At 40.6% G+C, this 18,301-nt stretch overlaps 2 protein-coding genes, 1 long non-coding RNA gene and 2 other non-coding genes across 7 annotated transcripts; 2 read left to right on the top strand and 3 right to left on the bottom strand.

Moving 5' to 3' along the window:
- Positions 1 to 423: 423 nt before the first annotated feature.
- Positions 424 to 5,546, top strand: chchd2 (coiled-coil-helix-coiled-coil-helix domain containing 2). The gene is made up of 4 exons (XM_012917126.3): positions 424 to 590; positions 1,548 to 1,806; positions 2,635 to 2,800; positions 5,203 to 5,546. Exons 1-4 carry the CDS (start codon positions 541 to 543, stop codon positions 5,211 to 5,213), a joined length of 486 nt encoding a protein of 161 aa, XP_012772580.3. The 5' UTR covers positions 424 to 540; the 3' UTR covers positions 5,214 to 5,546.
- Positions 5,547 to 5,701: 155 nt separating this feature from the next.
- On the top strand, positions 5,702 to 13,755 carry LOC101469795 (phosphorylase b kinase gamma catalytic chain, skeletal muscle/heart isoform). Of its 3 annotated transcripts, none has more exons than XM_023152226.3 (11): positions 5,702 to 6,043; positions 7,560 to 7,698; positions 8,800 to 8,978; positions 9,080 to 9,134; positions 9,213 to 9,278; positions 9,368 to 9,531; positions 10,265 to 10,408; positions 11,595 to 11,685; positions 11,936 to 12,089; positions 12,182 to 12,307; positions 12,533 to 13,755. In XM_023152226.3, the coding sequence occupies exons 2-11, from the start codon at positions 7,616 to 7,618 to the stop codon at positions 12,788 to 12,790; spliced, it is 1,320 nt and encodes a 439-aa protein (XP_023007994.3). In that variant the 5' UTR covers positions 5,702 to 6,043; positions 7,560 to 7,615; the 3' UTR covers positions 12,791 to 13,755. The 3 variants fall into 3 exon arrangements, with proteins under 3 accessions (XP_023007994.3, XP_004543819.3, XP_023007996.3); XM_023152228.3 differs by lacking the exon at positions 5,702 to 6,043 and adding an exon at positions 6,084 to 6,269; XM_004543762.5 differs by lacking the exon at positions 10,265 to 10,408 and having other exon boundaries at positions 5,704 to 6,043.
- Positions 13,756 to 13,838: 83 nt separating this feature from the next.
- LOC101469608 (uncharacterized) lies at positions 13,839 to 16,434 on the bottom strand. Its single transcript, XR_001167428.5, has 4 exons — positions 16,240 to 16,434; positions 15,858 to 15,974; positions 14,195 to 14,262; positions 13,839 to 13,968 (listed from the first exon to the last, which is right to left on the bottom strand). It is a non-coding gene; the product is annotated as an uncharacterized LOC101469608 (long non-coding RNA).
- Positions 14,030 to 14,166, bottom strand: LOC111500397 (small nucleolar RNA SNORA15). The gene has a single exon (XR_002721081.1). It is a non-coding gene; the product is annotated as a small nucleolar RNA SNORA15 (small nucleolar RNA).
- LOC111500396 (small nucleolar RNA SNORA15) lies at positions 14,423 to 14,560 on the bottom strand. The gene has a single exon (XR_002721080.3). It is a non-coding gene; the product is annotated as a small nucleolar RNA SNORA15 (small nucleolar RNA).
- Positions 16,435 to 18,301: the final 1,867 nt, after the last annotated feature.

Genomic DNA, 18,301 nt, shown 5'->3' with positions numbered 1-18,301 from the left:
AAACAATAATTAACTTATTTTACGACACACATGCGTTCAAATGTGTTTTTTTTCTTTTTATTTAAAGTTCTGAATAAACCTTATGCAGCATTTCGTGGGTAAAAATACAGATATATATACACAGTTTAAAGGACAAAGAAATAGATATGAAGCACAATGTGAGACGGCCTTGATCCTACAATATGAAACATGTAAATAATATTATATAACAATATCAAAAACAGCTTGCAAGTAAAAGCAGTCCGGAGTTCATTTTTTTTAAACAAATATTGAATAAAGCAAAACCGTTTAAGACTTTGTTGATGGCACAGAAAACAATTCTAACCTTTAGCCTAGGTGAACAACGTAATGCGTTACGCAACACTCACCTGGCGGAATCGTCCTTGTTGTGTATCCTGCACACCGGAAGTTACTCGGGAGACAAATGATGTAACACGCGGAAAGTTCCGGATTGTCTAAAGGTCGCTGAATATAAAGCGGTGTGACAGCGTCAGTGTGTATTTATTTAAACCCGCAGGTAAACTTACCTAAGTGTTCAACATGCCGAGAGGAAGCAGAAGCCGGACGTCCAGGATGCCCCCTCCAGCCAGGTAACACTTAGGGTTTAATTCCCTTTTGTTAAAGAAAGGTAGAGTAGATATTTTTAGTTAGCACAAATGCTAACGTTTAGGTAATGTCATAGTGCCGTATGTTAGCCAGGAAAGTGCAGGTCATGAAGTGCTTCAAGTATCTTATAAGGATAATTTCAATTAAAGCTTAATTGCCGGTTAATCTGGGTATTGCTCAGAAAGTTACTGTGTTATGAAAATGATGAAGGTCATTGTCTTTATCGTGGTTTCCTCTGTACAAATCCCCACATGCTAGCAAAGCCAGTGGAGTTGCATCAGCTTCTATAGTTTTTCTTCTAACCTGCAGCTAAACTGAGACTTTATTCTTCCGAGTTATAACGAAATAAGTCGCACAATGGTTGGAAGTATTTCTGTTTCTCTTCTCCTTGTGGGAAGAATAATCCCTCTGTGCCCTCATTTCTCTTTCACTAAATATATCCGAAACTAAGCTGAATATATAGCTGAAACTAAGAATTGCAAGAACACATTTGACTCTTGGTGCTTAATAATTTGTACCAATGTCTCCACCTGTAAGGCCAAGCTGCTTAGGGAAAGACTGATTATTTTCCACAGTGACATGTTTAAAGTTCACTTTGAACACAGGTGGGCTTACTTTATCCAGCTACGGGATAACGCTTTTTCTTAGCAAGTGAAGAACAGATCCCAGGAGGAGACACAAATCCCTTTGTGGTTGCATCAAGAAGAGCATCTGAATATTATTCTCGCTTGTGAATAAGTGATCAGCTGAAAGTAGCTCTTTGTTGTCTTACTAGTGTGGAGATATTCTCTGAATCAGAGCTTCACCTTTATCCAAGCTTTCATAAACCTTTGCTGTGATTCTGAGTAACAGCTGGAATAACAGATGTCAGCTCATATCTGTTTTTGATTGTGTTTGGTAAAGTTGCTAAAAAAGTTCTTAACAAAACGTTTTTGTTACAGCCGGGCTCCACCATCCCCTCCACCTATGGCCCGGGCTGCTCCCCCTCCCTCCTACGCCCCGGCTCCGATGCAGGCGCCTCCGTCCGCTGTTGGCACGCCAGCCGCAGCGCCCAGGCAGCCGGGTATGTTTGCCCAGATGGCGTCTACAGCCGCTGGGGTGGCAGTAGGCTCGGCGGTAGGCCACACAATCGGTCACGCCATGACTGGAGGTTTCAGCGGAGGACACTCAGAGCCTGCCAGGCCTGACGTCACATACCAGGTAAGCCCAGGTTTAGCCAGCCACAGGACTGGAACAGTTTCAAGGAAGATTAGGGTGTCTGAGACACAGTATGCAGGGCCTCTGCAACATGGAGCAGGTGACAAACAAACACCACATTTTATGTAACGCATGGAGTTACATGCACTGTGGTAGTTCAGTATAACAGCCAGATGGAAACAATATGATGAAAATTGAGACTTTTAACTAAAAGCAGTGAAGGAATCATCTTGCTTTCATTAAGACTCCTGTGTGCAATCAGTGCTGGTTGATTAAAGATGAATTACTCCCTCTGCTCAATCTGGGTTTGTTTTTTGGTTTTTTTTATGTTTACACATGTGATAAGTTTAATTTGAAAATACAGACACAGCTGCTGCTGAAGGTAAACATCAGTTATGAAAAATATTTGGGGTGTTTATAACCAAAACAAAAGTCCAAAGGTCAAACGTGGTTTATTTACATTCACACAAGTGCAGGGAAATATGCATAATGATGTTTGTCTCATTAACCCTGAACCCAGTACATCACTATTATCTTTATGCAGTTACATTCATAGTAGATTTTAAGATATGAGTGATGACCAATCATTTACTCTGCTTTTCTTTATGACAAAAAGGACTTGGAAACCACACGCTCTTGAGCAGTTTTGAGGATCGCAGTTTTAGATATTTCAGCATTTTTATCGATAGATGTGTAAATAGATTTACTTTGTGTCATTAATGGAAGATATTCCATCTTTGTGATACAAAACTGAAGCTTGTTCTGACATGTTAAACTCTGTTTTGATCTTTGTCACACACATGATTTAATCCTCTGCCTTGTGTGTATTAGGAGCCATACCAGGCCCAGCCTGTGTACCAGCAGGGGGCCCCTCAGCAGCAGCAGCAGGCCTGCTCCTACGAGCTCAGGCAGTTCGTTGAGTGTGCCCAAAACCAGAGCGACCTCAAGCTCTGCGAGGGCTTCAGTGAGGTGCTCAAACAGTGCAGGTTTGCTAATGGTGAGTGAAACACGTCCAGGCTTTGTATAAATGGAGACTGCTGTCTTTCTGTCTTCTAGTCGTTGCTTTTCATCATTATTAGTAATTTGTAGGGGTGCAACGATACACAAAATTCACGGTTCGGTTCGATACTTTGGTGTCACGGGTCGATATTTTTTTCAATACAAAAAAAATGTTCATGCCTTTTTAATTTGTCATTTATTAAATTTTCACGGCACATTCCGCACCACATCTGTGCGTTCAGCATTTGTTTGAAGCCAGCTCACCTCCTGCAACCACTTTTCCGAGAATACGTGCTTCTTTTGTGGTTCGGACTCCTTCTGACATTTGTTTGGAGGTGGAGGAACACCACAGTAATTGCTTAAAGGAGCTTCTTCGACATCTTTAAGAGTTCTAAACAAGTGTCTGTCCTCCTCCAGAAAATCTTATGTGCGCAAACGCGCGTTGCAACTTATCTTGTGCGCGTTTTTTATTTTGACAGCGAATGCGCACCTGCGGACCACTTATGTGCACCTCTAGTTATATAGCTCGTCATATCGCAGCCATAGAAATTCTTTTGTCCATGAAACCATAAAGCTGCACTTTCTTTTTGCCTTATAGTCTGATTTGTCATAACTTTTCCGTTTTGTGGTAAGCTTTTCTTTGGCTGTCACTTCTTCACCCTGACCTGTCTTATTTGGCTCAGCAGAACTAAAATATATATCCTGCTGCTTTTACACACACACACACACACACACACACACATACATAACGCTCAGCGATTCTCTGCACGATCAACCTCTCATATGTTTAAGCTTGCTGCGGGAGATTTCACTTGTCATGTTTGCGTAGTAAGCTAACGATTAATAAGACGATGTCAGAGGAATTGGTGCACAAATTATCATCACTCACAGATCAGTGCTGTCACTCTCTATACACAGTTCGCGCGATTGCAAAGTGAAAGCAAAAAACAAGCGCAAATTCAAACGCGATTTCAATATGTCACATATTGACAGTGGCTCACCGATGCCAATGACATAATTACCCAGCTACATTTCCAAAAGAATGCAAAAGCATTGACATATATTTTTCCTTCCTACGATAGCCGGGCAGGGCAGAGATAGATTTTGGTAGCCCGACTGGAAAAATCGCTAGCCCCGGGACGTCGGGCTAGCGATATTGCGAGCCCTGTATCTGATTGAGGAATCACTCATCTTTGGAAAAGAGAGTTTATTACAGAGAAATGTCTCTTTCCAAAATAAAAGCTATACTATACGCTTCTTCTGGTCTATATTCTCAGCAGCATATTAAACATATCAGGTCCCCATAAGGAGACTCATGTGCTAACGGCTGTCTAAATGACTCGGGTAAAGTTTGTAGCATGCATGCTTGTTGTTTTTGTCTGCTTCCACTTGTCTTTGCACTAGGATGATGTCGGCGTAAATGTGCAGTCATATTCGTTGTGTTCCCACTAGTGCTGTCAGCGTAAATCTCGTTGAAATGACGTTAACGCCACAACACTGCAAATCTCCGTTAACGATCGCCCCGTGCATGGGGCTGGACGGCCAACACGTTAACGAGCTAACTGCGCTAACACACTAGTTCCCACCCATGTAATTGAGCATTGCGTGGCACATCCAACATACTGTTTTACTTTAGTCCATGACGCGCTTACCTTCAGGGTCATATGTCACATGAAAACTAAAGTAGTTCCAAACGCCAGATCTGAATGAGGGTGGGGGAGGTTCAATTTGCCATGTTGCAAGAAGAGCTTAACTTCTGTCTGCTAGCTTGCCCTGCGCTCAGTGGATCTGCGTTCGACTACTCCGCCTAGGCTGCACTGTCGAGCGCAGATCCACTGAGCGCTCAACACAGACAGCATCGTCAGAAGGAAAGTTGATAAAATAAATTAAAAATTTTGTATTGTTCGATACATATGCGTACCGAACCGAAAGCACTGTATCGAACGGTTCAATATCGATACGTGTATCGTTGCACCCCTAGTAATTTGATATATTTAAAGTGAGTGTAGTTACGAAATGCTATAGTTTCTGTTGCATTTGCGGCTAGCTAAACATTTACTACGTATGGGGGGGTAGACGCACAAGCTGTTGCACATTTTCAGCATGCTCCTTTCATAAAATTCTGTTAAAGTACTGGATCTTCCTGATGCATATCAAATAGATCAACATCAAGCTGTTGCATTTTCAGTCTCATTTTTCTCTTTTCAAACTGAGTTTAACCCAGCAAGCATCGAGGCTTTGAATGAGCCCTTTGTCGCTCACATATCAAAGCCAAATGACTTTGCACTATTCTAAACTCCTGTAATACCCAGTGTGGCCATAAGGGGGAGCCTTAACCTAAGTATGTTAAGTCATTTTAAACGATTTAAAGTATTAACTGTCCTTTATCTCTTTCTACAGGTCTGTCATGAGAAGAGATGCTATCTGCAGAATGAAGATCACATCTCCTTATTAAAGATACTGAGAGGGTGTAATTCACAATCAATAAACATGTTTTAATGATCAATTGTCATCGGACAGCCTCATTTCTCAGACTGCTGCAGAGCTTGTAATCATAGTTTTATAAATAATGTTTATATATTTTGGTTTTAGCTCATGTTTGAGGTTTATTTTCAGTTGTCAGTGCATGCTTTTAATTTAAATCCTGTCTCATGGCAAGACTTGTAGAGAGAAAAAAAGGCCACTTTCACCTTCTGGCTGCTGGGTTTGATTCAGACTAATAAAGGACTTGAATTAAAACGAGACTGTGATGGTTTTTGTTTTGTTTGTTTTTTTTGGGTTTTTTTCCCCACATCTCCTCATCATATGCGCTCTGTATTATTACACTGAAGCATTTCTGTTTTCACCTGTGCTTTCTTTAATTAGACTTCAGCAGCTACAAAGGGGTGTCCCGCACCTGTCCCGTCACTCTGCTTTCAGCGCAAAATTCACGAGCTGCAACCTGCGCGTGAAGTAATGTTTTGACTCTAAAAGCGTCGTGGCGAGAGCACGAGCCGCGGGGTATTATTTCATGGATGGGGTTTTTTGTAAGGACTCATTCAGGGTGTCCTTCTGCATCTGCCGAAGCAAATAGTTATTTTTGGCACCTGACATTAAAGCTCACCCTCTGCAGAATGGCAGCAGCAGACCCGCAAACGCGCCATAGCGCCGGAGTCTGACTGCAGCTCTTTGTTCGTCCTCAGAAACTCACTGTGCGCGATTTGATGATGGATTGTCTTCGTATCAGGGACTGACGGACACGGTGAGGGACGCCGGCCTTTTAATGCGTTTATATTGCAGGTCACTCTGGGACAGTGAGTGAGCAGTTGAACGGGTTCACATGTGGTGGCGTGGGTTGCTTTATTAGTCTGCGCTGTGTTTGGTATGACATTAAGTTTGAAACGATGGCTTCTTGTATTCACCCAAAACACGTTCTGTGAGTTTATTGGACTTTTGTTTGCTTTACTGGAAGAAGTGAAAGGAGACAGGTGGGTACATGTTGTAACGACGGGAGGAAAAAGTCGCCCATCTGTTTTTTTTAATCATTTAAAATCAGATGTTTAAAAATCAGATATTTTGCGCGTTAGAGCATCTAAGAGGAAAATTTAACCACAGCCGTGTTACTGAGACCATCATTTTTTCAAACTGCTCTTTTATTGAACTGAAGCGACACAGTGATGTTGGCACATGTTACAGGCTGTAAAATACGAATTTCCTGTTCAGTATTCAGTGCGCATTCACTGGCCAGTCTCGTTTCTGACTACAGTAAAAAGAGAATGTCCAAACTACACGTTTTGTTGGATATTTATGAAAACATTGCTCTTTTTTGCACATTTATTCACAGAATTGCAGAAAATATTTATTCTAAAAACTCCTGTGATGTAAGTAATCAGATGGAGAAGTGGGAACTGATTTCCATTAAAAATCATGAGTTCAGTAATTTAAGGGTTCAAAGTGATGTATGATTTTCAGAAATCTCCACACTAATAGAACTTCCACATTTTTCTGTTTCAGCCCTGTCTATATTCTGACAGGTTTTAATAATAACTTTGCTTATAGGCCGTTATAATCCTAAAAACATGGAAATAATGCTAATAATCATCATCGTTTTGAAGCTTTTCTTGAGATTTTTGCGCCGGAAGTGCATCCAAATGAGTAGATATGAGAAGTTTGTCTCCTGTAAACACTAAAATGTAGTTTCAAGGTAAGTAATTAATTGGGATCAGGGACGTTCTAGTAATTTTTAAACGGAGTGGCACTGCGACAACCAAAGGAAATAAGAATACTTAAAGATAAATAAAATGGATTAAAATAAATCACACTGCAATTTAAAAGGAAAAAAGGTATCGCTGTCTATGGCGACGCCCTAGCAGTTAAGGGAACATACTTAAGTAGGTGTAAAATGCCTAAAGTAACTGTACTCCATATGTTACATAATGTTATTGGTAATAATTACAATTAAATGATTCATTTGTTGATGATTTTGATTACTTAAGTATCACTCAGTAGCTTGATCTGTAATAATGCAGTTTAATTACTTAACATTCTGCTGATAAAGCTTTAAATTTAACAGTATGGCCTACAAAATACAGCTGGCACGCCTGGTGCCCAAACACACATCTTATCTGGACAGCTCCTGCTGGTGAAGCAGCTAACTGGTGAATATCCGTCAGAACAGCTTGGAAGCAGTTCTAGTGTGATCAGATGTGCAAAAAGCCTTAAAGTAGAGCTGTGTTTGGTGAAAATGCTGGAGTTTTGAATGCATGTTCTGCCTGCAGCCTGAGGTCAGCTGCAAGAGGAGATACTTCTGTACTATTAGCCTTGAGCTGGAAACATGACCAAGGAGGAGGAGATCCCTGACTGGGTGGGAGCCAAAGAGTTCTACGACAAGTATGAGCCCAAGGAGATTCTGGGAAGGTATGTTTACGAAACCGTCGTCGTAACGTGACCCATAGCAGAGGTTCACCCAACTGAGCTGAGCAGAAAACTCTCCATTGGACTTTGGACTAAAGAGTGCACAGTTTTACCTCTTAAAGATTAGGTAAACTAGACCTATATGTAGCCACATGTGAGGGTTCCAGGATTAAGATCCACTTGAGCAAAACCCCAAAAAACAATAATGGTTTATTGTTTGTGAATTTAACCCAACTCGTCTCTTCTTCAGAGTTTACACAAAATAACTTCAAAGAGTAGCAAGGCAGAACACAAAAATGGTAAAATATCTACTTGCTATTAGTTTGTAGATTCATTTAATGTTACAACACACCTCAGATTTAGACCTCAGTTCAAACAGCTATCATCCTCTGCACAGAACAAGCACTTTCCCCAAAGTTTCCCACAAGCCCCTGAGAAATGGGAGCCGAGCCAGGGCCTGCTCATTGTCATTCAGTCCACCAGCTGTCAGAGGGTGGTGCTGTTACGTAAGACACATTATCCAAGGAGGCCACATTTATTAACTTCAGCACGCTTCAGACAAAGTGTTGGCCGTCGGTCTGATAGATTATGTAATTTCACCCCCTTTTCCCACATGCAGGTCAGGAGGTCACAGGATGTGGACAATGTGTCCTTCTTCTAGTATTCTTCATTCAGAGAAAAGTCACTGGAGTTCCTTTACTGTGGTCACCCTGAAGTTTCTCTTGTTCATTCATAAATCGCCCTCTGAATTTAATTTCAGCAGTAAGGTTTTCAGTTTGCTTACTTGATGTTTTTCTCTGTTTTCCTGGACGTTAATGATAAACAAGACAATCTTCATGACAAGCACATTCTTCACTGTTTTTACTTGCTCTGTCAGACTGATAAGATGGTAAAAACACACAATACTTTCCTTTAGTCTGACCATGTCACTGATTTCTGACCAAAAACAGTGCTGTTTTGAAACGGTTAAACACATGATTCATGATGAAAGACACGGTCACAGAACATTTTATCCAGCAGTTATCACAAGTTGCCCTCCTACCCAAACCTAAAAACAACAGATGTGCAGCTCGGACGGCTGATGTGTTTTTTTTTCATCCTCAGGGGAGTGAGCAGCGTGGTGCGCCGCTGCGTCGACAAGCATACGTCTCAGGAGTACGCGGTGAAGATCATCGACATCACCCCCTCTGACAAGATGACGCCGCAGGAGATCGAAGAGATCAGAGAGGCAACGGTGAAGGAGATCGACATCCTCAAGAAAGTCTACGGGCAGGAGAACATCAGTACGCATGCTTCATTTAATCAGTTTGACTGGAAAAACTTGGGTTCGTTTAAACTTTGTTCTTCTAACATGGCCAAATATCAAAGTAACTCTCTTCTCCAGTTCAGCTCAAAGACTGCTATGAGTCCAAGGCCTTCTTCTTCCTGGTTTTCGACCTGTAAGTGTTTCACATGGATGATTCCTGAACAGGTATTTATGTGAAAATCAACCAAAGCTTTTAGTTTCTTTTTCCCAGAATGAAGAGGGGTGAACTTTTTGACTACCTCACAGAAAAAGTTACACTGAGTGAGAAGGAAACACGGTCAGTGAGCATGTTATTTAATAAAAAGACAGATAAATTCCGCTAACTCTTAAAAGGACTCTTTAAAGGTTTGTACGTGTTGTCTTTAGGACGATCATGCGGTCTCTATTGGAGGTGGTCCAGTTTCTCCACGCCCAGAACATCGTTCATCGGGACCTGAAGCCCGAGAACATCCTTTTAGACGACTACATGAACATCAAACTCACTGACTTTGGTTTCGCTGTGCAGATTCAGCCAGGACAGACGCTCAAAGGTCAGTGAAAGCTTCCATTACTGCAAGGTGTGTCAGCAGTTCAGAAACCTGGTGGCTGTAATCATACAACTTGTCAAAAGATGACAAAAATACTTAAAGCATTAAAAACTTTCACAGGTTGGCTGACAGTTAAACACCAATGCATCATTTCAGACCCACCACTGAGTTGAGTGAATATTAAAGTTACAGTTTACAGCCTGCAGTGCACTCGTCAGGACATCAGCTGTTGGTGGTGAGCGGAGAATCTGGGTCTGGTTGCACAACAGCTCCCTGCTCTCTTAGCTGCTCTTACAAAGGTTAAGAAACAGGACACTCTGATCTATTTGCTGCAGTTCCAGACACTCACAGTACACTGACCTTTCAAATAGACTTCTCAGAAGTCGGATCATTAGCAGTGCGAAATGCCAAGCGTCTAATGAAACTGTGCATCGCTGGATAGTTTTGTTCAGTCGGTAAAGACGTAATGGGCTTCTTCCATTAGGCTGGAGATCTACTTGACCCAGCAGCACTTAATCTAAATGTGCTCAATTAATGTCTAAATGCATAATACTTTAATTATGCTATAAATGTTCCCTAAAGATGGATGTTAAATTAAAGGAAAAACCTAATCTCTTGAGTGAGGGGATCTTGTGGCTCTGTTATGCTGAGGTGGAACATTGGCATAGTTTGTACTGAGTTTCTCAAATCAATACAATGCTGTTCAACGTAATGTAATATTTCTAGCGGGATGTAGACCTCTCTTCCAGGGTGAGATCTCCATCCACAGGGCATGAGAGCATGCTGAATGGCTTGATGATGATAAAAACGAGGAGAATCAGAAGCTGTGAGCAGAAGTTCTCACACTGTCTCTGCCGTGCCCTCCTTCAGAACCCAAAAAGTTTGTACTCCACCTCTCACACAATTCTTTTTTATCAGTCACCGACAATAGTCACTCTTTTGGAAGTAGCTCGATCTGCCCAACCAGTTGTGGTAAAAGGAGTTCTTCCTTCACACTGTTTCAAAGTGCTCACTCACACAGTGGTTTTCAGGGTCTTTAGCGTGCAGTATAAATCCCTTTGAGGTGAATATTGCTGTGAATTGGATCGGTTAAACAGTATAAATAAAATTGAACCACACTGAGTTAAATTGAAAGAGTTTGTTTTGTCTCTCCAGTAGAGATGCACTGATTCCCATTGAATGTGATGTCCAAACACTTCCCTAAGATACTGTATTATTTTTTTCTTTTAATATATCATCTATTTGTGTGTCACTTTTGTAGTTGTAGAGATATTAATAGACAATGAGGATAGTAAATATTTAACCCTTACATACCGTTTGGGTCAAATTTGACTCAAATCTATTCAGATGGGTTTTAGATCCACCAGCATGAATCAAATCGAAGGAAATGGCGGGCGTCTTAAAACTCTGCGTGACATGTCTGTGTGTATTTTGTATAGGAAAGTGGTGACAGAGTTCTGTCATGAAAAATACTGGTGTTCCCTCCACATCTACCCAGGTTCCTGCAGAGACCTGCCCATGCAGGTCTTTAAAGGACCATCAGGGGGATCTCCACACAGTGAAATAGTAAAACAGCACAGGATCGTTTATGGGTCACATAAAGAACAGAGGTCATACAGAAGTCAGAGAGTGCCTTGGGCAGACACACAGCTGTAATAGGGCTGCACAGTGGTAGAGTGGTCAGCACTGTTGCCTCACAGCAAGAAGATTCCCAGTTGAAATCCTGGCTGTAGCCTTTGCATGTTCTCTCTGTGCCTGTGTGGGATTACATCAGGTATTCCTGCTTCCCGTCACAGTCTAAACATATTAGTTTAGTTTAGGTTAACTAGTGATTCAAAATCCATGGCCTCCACGCCTGATTTACACACTGAGGGCAATTTTTAGGGTTCTTGCCTAAGAACAATTCTGCATGTAGACAAGGATAGACTCATGAATACATGTAAATGAACACCTCTTAAGCGCTTAAGCATTATTTGAAATTCTGTAAAAGTGGTTTTATGTTGACAAAGATCAGGGAATATGCTCCCTTTAATAACATGTATTTACTCTTCCTGTCTGTAATGCAGAGGTGTGTGGGACTCCTGGTTACCTTGCTCCTGAGATCATTGAGTGCTCTATGGACGCAGGACATTCAGGATATGGTACAGCTGTGGACATGTGAGCGACCATGAAATCGGTTACCAAGTAACAAAAATATCAATAGGAGGGAGTGTCAGCTTTACTCTCATGTTACCAAAATTGATCTTATGCACCTCAGCAGTGTGTTAGAATTATCTGTGTACAAAATAATGACTCATATTATCTGTTGTGTGGCTCGGCTAATACGTGTTCCAGGTGATTAGATTATGCATGTACACACTGCACAGTGAACAGACTAGATAAACTTTGTTCTGGCTCGTGTTTGCAGATGGAGTTCAGGTGTTATCATGTACACGCTGCTCGCGGGCTCTCCACCGTTCTGGCACAGGAAACAGATACTGATGCTGCGCATGATCTTAGCGGGGACGTACGACTTCTCCTCTCCTGAATGGGAAGACCGCTCAGACACGGTCAAAGATTTGGTAATCTTACTTTTTGCAGTTTGTTGCAATCTCAGTTTTATAAGTTAGGTGATAAGGTTGAAACCTTGGAACTAAAATAATTCTTCCTCCAGATCTCGCGGATGCTGGTGGTGGATCCAAAGCAGCGTTTCACAGCTACAGATGTTCTGAACCACTCATTCTTTTCACAGTACGTGGTGCACGAAGTACGACAATTCACTCCGTTCAGGCGCTTCAAGGTGAGAAACACAAGATTTTATCAAACTAAAAATCTTAATAGTTTTCATATTTGAGGGATATATTTTATGGTATCTTTATCATATCTCGATCAAAATATAACCCTAATTCCAAAAAAACCTGGATCTTGCTCCCCCTAAATTTCTGTCTATTTCTGTCTACTACAACTTTACTGTCTTTGATAGTTCATAAAGAAACCATAACCTTTTCTGAACTTTCTCCATCAGGTTATTTGCTTGACCGTTCTCGCTACAATGCGAATCTACTGCAACTATCGCCGTGCCAAGCCCATCACCAAGGAGGTGATAAAGAGCGACCCGTACGCCGTGAAGCCCATCCGCAAGCTCATAGATGCGTGCGCCTTTAAGATCTACGGCCACTGGGTCAAGAAGGGCCAAACCCAGAACAGAGCAGCACTTTTTGAGAACACGGCCAAAACCATCCTGCTTTCGATCGCCACTGAAGCGGACGAGCCCATCCAGTAACAAGCAGCGTGGACTGACACGTGCTGAGTTTTACATGGGGAAACATTTAAACTTCTTTCTTTGTAGAAAAGAACTGCTACAACTAGTTTATGCATAATGCAGCATTTTTAAAAGCAGCCGTAGTGACTACAGGGGGATTGATTTATCTCAAGGACTGAAATGTTTGGCAAAATTTTCAACCATGCCACTGGTGACATTGTGCTTGCTTTGTTCTAAAAGTGTACTCAACCCATTGTCAGCTTGTGTCCTATGAAAATGCAGCTGCTGTTCTTTAGATCGAATGCAGCCCCTCAAATACAAGGTGTATCAAAAAAGAATAATCAGATTTCAAAAGGCTATACTTTTTAATGAACATAGAAACTTATGGTAAATTTTAAAGTACATGGCTGAATATACAAAAAGTTACGTTTGCAAATGCCTGATGTGTCTCCCTCTGCAGTTAAACCTCGCCCATACTTTGGAGAGCATGTCTGGAGTCGCTGCTGTTGTTCTTACCAGCAACCATGTAAAACTCGAATCTGCTCTAACAGCACATGTCCGTCTTTTGATCGTTAAACGGCGAATGGCTGTGGAATTAAGGCGCTTTTAATTCCAATTTTTTTTTTTTGATACACCCTGTATATTAACAAAAATTTTTTTTCAGCACTACATGGTATTCTTATAGCCTTTGCACTCTAAAAACTGTTTATATTTCAAATGTTAAAGAGTGACTCAGGAGGAAAATGGAGAGTTTAGTTAAGTCTATACTCTATTGTGAAACCTTGTGGGAAATACCTGCAGTTTATCTGGCTGGAATATAAAACCTGCGTGATTTACAGTTTGAGAACTATGTGCCTACTTAATCGATATGCAGAGTATGCTCTGGTGGCAGCAACTCAAGGGAAGTGTAACTTTAACTTGTATGCTATGAATCTATTTATTAAAACATGTAAAACCCCAAGTCCTGAAAATGGAGGGGTACTTCAGCTCTGCAATTCTGTGCTTTTCTGTCTTTCTGCAGCATTTTTAAGCTTGAAGTAGAACACTGACACACACAGACAAAAAATAATTACAATTTTAAAGTTTATTATCAACAGAGTGAGATGCACATCAAAAAAAACATCACAGGTTGACCGACTTCAGACAGATTTGAGTGTGTTGACCGTTGTCCCCACAGTCTTGCTTTGGAAGCTTTCATCCTGCAGAATTTAGAAAAACAGAATAAATCAATATGAAACCATCAGGAATAGCCAAATGTGTGTTTGTACTCATTCCCACGCAGCTGGATGAGCTTGAGGAAGGCACTCATCCACTAATTTAGTGGAAATGAGACGTGGCTGTTGCATGGTGTCTGACTGTATCCAGCACAGAGCAGCTGGACCAGAATTCGCCCATGCCTTTAAGTTAACAAGTCTAATAACATACCATCCTCGGGAAGTTCCCCAGAGGCTGGCGACAGGTCGAGCTGCACTTCATGTAAATGTTTAGACACGCTGAAACAGAAGGAGAACCGAAGCTATGAGATAAATCTGAGCTAATAAAACAGGAAACAAGCCAACAGCACAGAGCATCAACAGGGAGGAAGACAGCAAGCAATGTTGAGCAAGAGATCATTAATATACCGGCTGAATCGCTTTGAAGGAACGAGGCCGTTGATGTATTCACTCTGACGTAAGAATGAGAAGCACAATGAGCACCCTCATCCTGCTGAGTCAGTTTGTGAAAGCATTCATGTCGCATGGTGTCTGACTGTATTTACTACATCCAGAGCAAAACAGAATTCAGCCATGCATTCAAAATTCAAGCTGTAATTTTATTTATAGAGTACATTTCACTACACTCAAGCTTTCGGCTGTTCCCTTGGCAATGGAGTCACGGCAGAGGGTAGCTTTGCATGTTTGATATCCAGATCCCCTTCCTGATACAACCCCTAGAGGGAAATTCATTTCCAGATGGAATCGAATCAATGACCTTTCACTTGACAAGTGAATGGGTAGAAGATAAAAACATAAAAAGGTATGTAGGTTTAAAATGAAAACTGCAAAATAAAACTTACTACAAAGTAGTAAAACACCAGTTCACACTTATGAGCCGAGTTCTGGGAGAATAAAAGGTTTTGAGCCTGTTTGTAACTGATCTCAGGTCAGCAGGTGGCTCGTTCCAAAGATCAGGAGCACTAGCAGCTGAAAAGCACCCTCGGCACAATATTTTTCACTGCCTTTTTCCAACAACACCTCCTCGGCTCCACTCCATTCTACTCTGTTTTGGTCACTGTGTAGTAATTTCCCTCGTTTCCCCTTCAAAAATGGTGAGTTTGAGTCTTATGAAAGAGTTGCTCTCATGACTTACCCCGGCCAAGAAAACAAAAACAACCTGGTACCAGGTACTACCACTTAATGGAAAACGCTTAAAACCAAGTTGAGCTGAGTAGATGCTAGTGAAAAGAGGAATTACATGCATTTCTGGGGACAATTAAACATCTGCATGATGATCTGAGAGGTCAGACTATGTTATAGACACTGACCTAGTCAGATAAATACTGGGGAGGCCAAACCACTCAGTGCTTTGTCAACTAATAGAAGGATGATAAAAGAAGGATGATAGAGCATTACAGCAGTCCAAACTGCTTGAGATTAACGCAGTGGTTCAACTCAAACAACTACCCACTGTGGTGACCGCTTATGAATAAGGGACCAGCTGAAAGTAACTTTCCATTCAGAATATTCAGTACGAAACAACATCTCCATAGACACTCTGAATAAAAGCCACATAAAGTGTAGTGATGGAACAGACTGGGATAAGTGGCGCGATATGGCAGCCTCGCTTCTGTCAGTCTGCCCCAGGGCAGCTGTGGCTACAACAGTAGCTGCCTCCACCAGTGTATGAATGTGAGAGTGAATGAATAGTGGTATTGTAAAGCGCTTTGGGTGCCTTGAAAAGCGCTATATGAATCCAATCCATTATTATAAGTGGAATACTTTTTTTTTTGCGCTTGGGAACACACTTACCCTGGTTATATCCTGAAAAGACACGTGGTTTTGCTTTGGCATTAACTAACTCAGTCACTTCCCCTGTGTTTCATTTGTACCTTATAGTATATTAAGAACCGTGTGCATCTGCCGGTCGCTTCAGCCACATGGAGATCTGCGTGTTTCAGGATGGGAGCTCCCGCATGATTACTCCGGATATCACCTCCAGTACCACCCTGTGCAACAAGCAACGACGACAAAGCACAAATAAACACAAATGCACATCCTGCACAGGATTCCACCTTTAAGCTGTCAGGTAACACCTTATCCACATAGTTACAACCTATGAGAGTGTTCTTACAGCATGGTGGCGTTACGGAAAATAAGTGAATTAATTCACAAGTGAACACAATTTACACAAATTATCGGGTCCACCACGTGTGCATGGAAACACGTGCCGTTAACTAAATACCTTCAACCTGAATGGGGGGGAAAAATCACCTGCGTCACGCTACAGCCTCATATTTTAACCTTCGTTTCTTCAAGAACGTTTTCCATTCACAAAACTCCACGGTGACTTCTACATGATGTCTATAAGGCCACATCTTCAGCAGACCAAAGTACGTCCGGATAAACCACGCTAAAGACTTTTCCTCTTCTTTTCCCTCCAGTTTGTGGCGGCTGAAACAGAAACAGCTCGGCGTGCACCAGCGCCCCCTTCTGGATGGGAGGTTAACTGGAGCACATATTAAATCAGAGCGTCACAGTTTCTTTAAAGAATCTGACTCATAGATAAAGCCTTTAGATTGAATTTTACACAGGTTGAACTGTCTTTTTAATTTCGCGCCTCTTTAACAGCTCTGTGTGCCTCTTGTTGCTTCTTATTAACCTTTATGGTTGTTTTTCTTCTTCTTTGCTTATTGTAGGAGCTTTTTGCTTACCTTTCTTCAGTCATTTTTCATTTTCACAGGAGCTAATATCCAGGAACGTTTCCAGGGATAAAATGTTGAGAATTCTTTATATCTTTGTGTTGTTTTCACACCTACTTTGTGTTATTTAAAAAATGTTTTAAATGTCAATGTTAATTTTTTTTATATTTTTGATTTATTTATTTAACACATTTTATTTCATGTAAACTTAATTGGTAATGATGACAGATAAAAACATCAAAACCTATTTAGATCTACAACACCTAAAGGCAACACACACACATTGTTTTCATTGTTCTATAACTTATTTGGGCTTTTACATTGCATCTCATAGGTTGGTCTGACTTCCCTGTATGTTCCCTGTATGTTTATATTGTTTGTGTCATTCAAAAAATTAACTGAATATTATGAATTTTGGTATATGTTCATGCAAAATGCCCAAATAATCAATCAATCTAGTAATCAAGCTGTATTTTGCCAAGATAATTGTTTAAAGTAAATTCATATTCATCTTCAAATGCACACAGTGGACTCAGCAAATGGTGATCAGATCATATGTGCATTATTTTTCCTGCTTTTTGTATGTAAAAACATATTTTTGCAAACACACAGCAAATTATACCCATTAAGAGTATAACAGTGTAGAATAAATTATGACATTTATTTTATGTACAGAGTACAGATATGAAATACCTTAATGGTAATAACTTGTGCTCAGAGTTTGTGTACTTTATATTTGATGTTTTATTTATTTAGTTTTCATAGTTTTATTTCTTTTATAATAATGTTTGGTCTTTGTCTGGGACCAGGGTCAAGAAGTTTAAGAACAGGTGAAAAAACACCTGACACACTCAGAGATATTCAAATCTAAATAGTAAATAGGGGGAAATATGGCGACAGTGGGAGTTTCAATGTATATTTTTACTTTTATTAAAAAGTAAATGTGTACTTCATGCTGTTTTTACACAGACGAAACTGACTAAACCTAAAACTGGGTGGTTAAGCCTGATGTGGCAGCATGGTTATGTGCTCAAATTGTGGTCATAAATATTTTGTACTTGTAAATCAGAATGCGTATATTTGTGCATCTGTAGATAAGAATTTGTGTGTGCGTAAAAAAGATTTGTGTGTGTAAAAAGAATTTGTGTGTGCGTAAAAAAGATTTGTGTGTGTAAAAATATTTCCCCAATTACAAATTATTTTTGTTAAGGCCTGGTTACAGATACAAAGCAAAAAAATTGTTAGTTAAATTTGTGATTGTCATGACATTGACCATTCGGCTGAAAGGAAGAAAAATCGGGTCAAAGTTCGTACTTGTAAGTTGAAACTTGAGTGCAGAGTTTCACACGTATTTTTTTTGTTTGCTTTGTATCTGTAACCAGACCTTAACAAGAATTAGTAACTTGTGTAAATATTTTTACACACACAAATCTTTTTTACGCACACACAAATTCTTATCTACAGATGCACAAATATACGCATTCTGATTTACAAAACTGATTTACAAGTACAAAATATTTATAACCACAATTTGAGCCCATATTTTTTCTTAAATCTAGCTTCATAGACAGTGTCACATCTGTGCCTGATTTTGAGAGCAGGGTTCCATGATGTTAATTAGCCTTTATATGTTT

This window comes from Maylandia zebra, linkage group LG14 (genome assembly GCF_041146795.1).
Source record: "Maylandia zebra isolate NMK-2024a linkage group LG14, Mzebra_GT3a, whole genome shotgun sequence".
In the NCBI taxonomy this organism is placed as follows: Eukaryota; Metazoa; Chordata; class Actinopteri; order Cichliformes; family Cichlidae; genus Maylandia; species Maylandia zebra.
The sequence above is the reverse complement of the archived record's forward strand: the minus strand, read 5'-3'. Positions and strand labels throughout refer to the sequence as shown.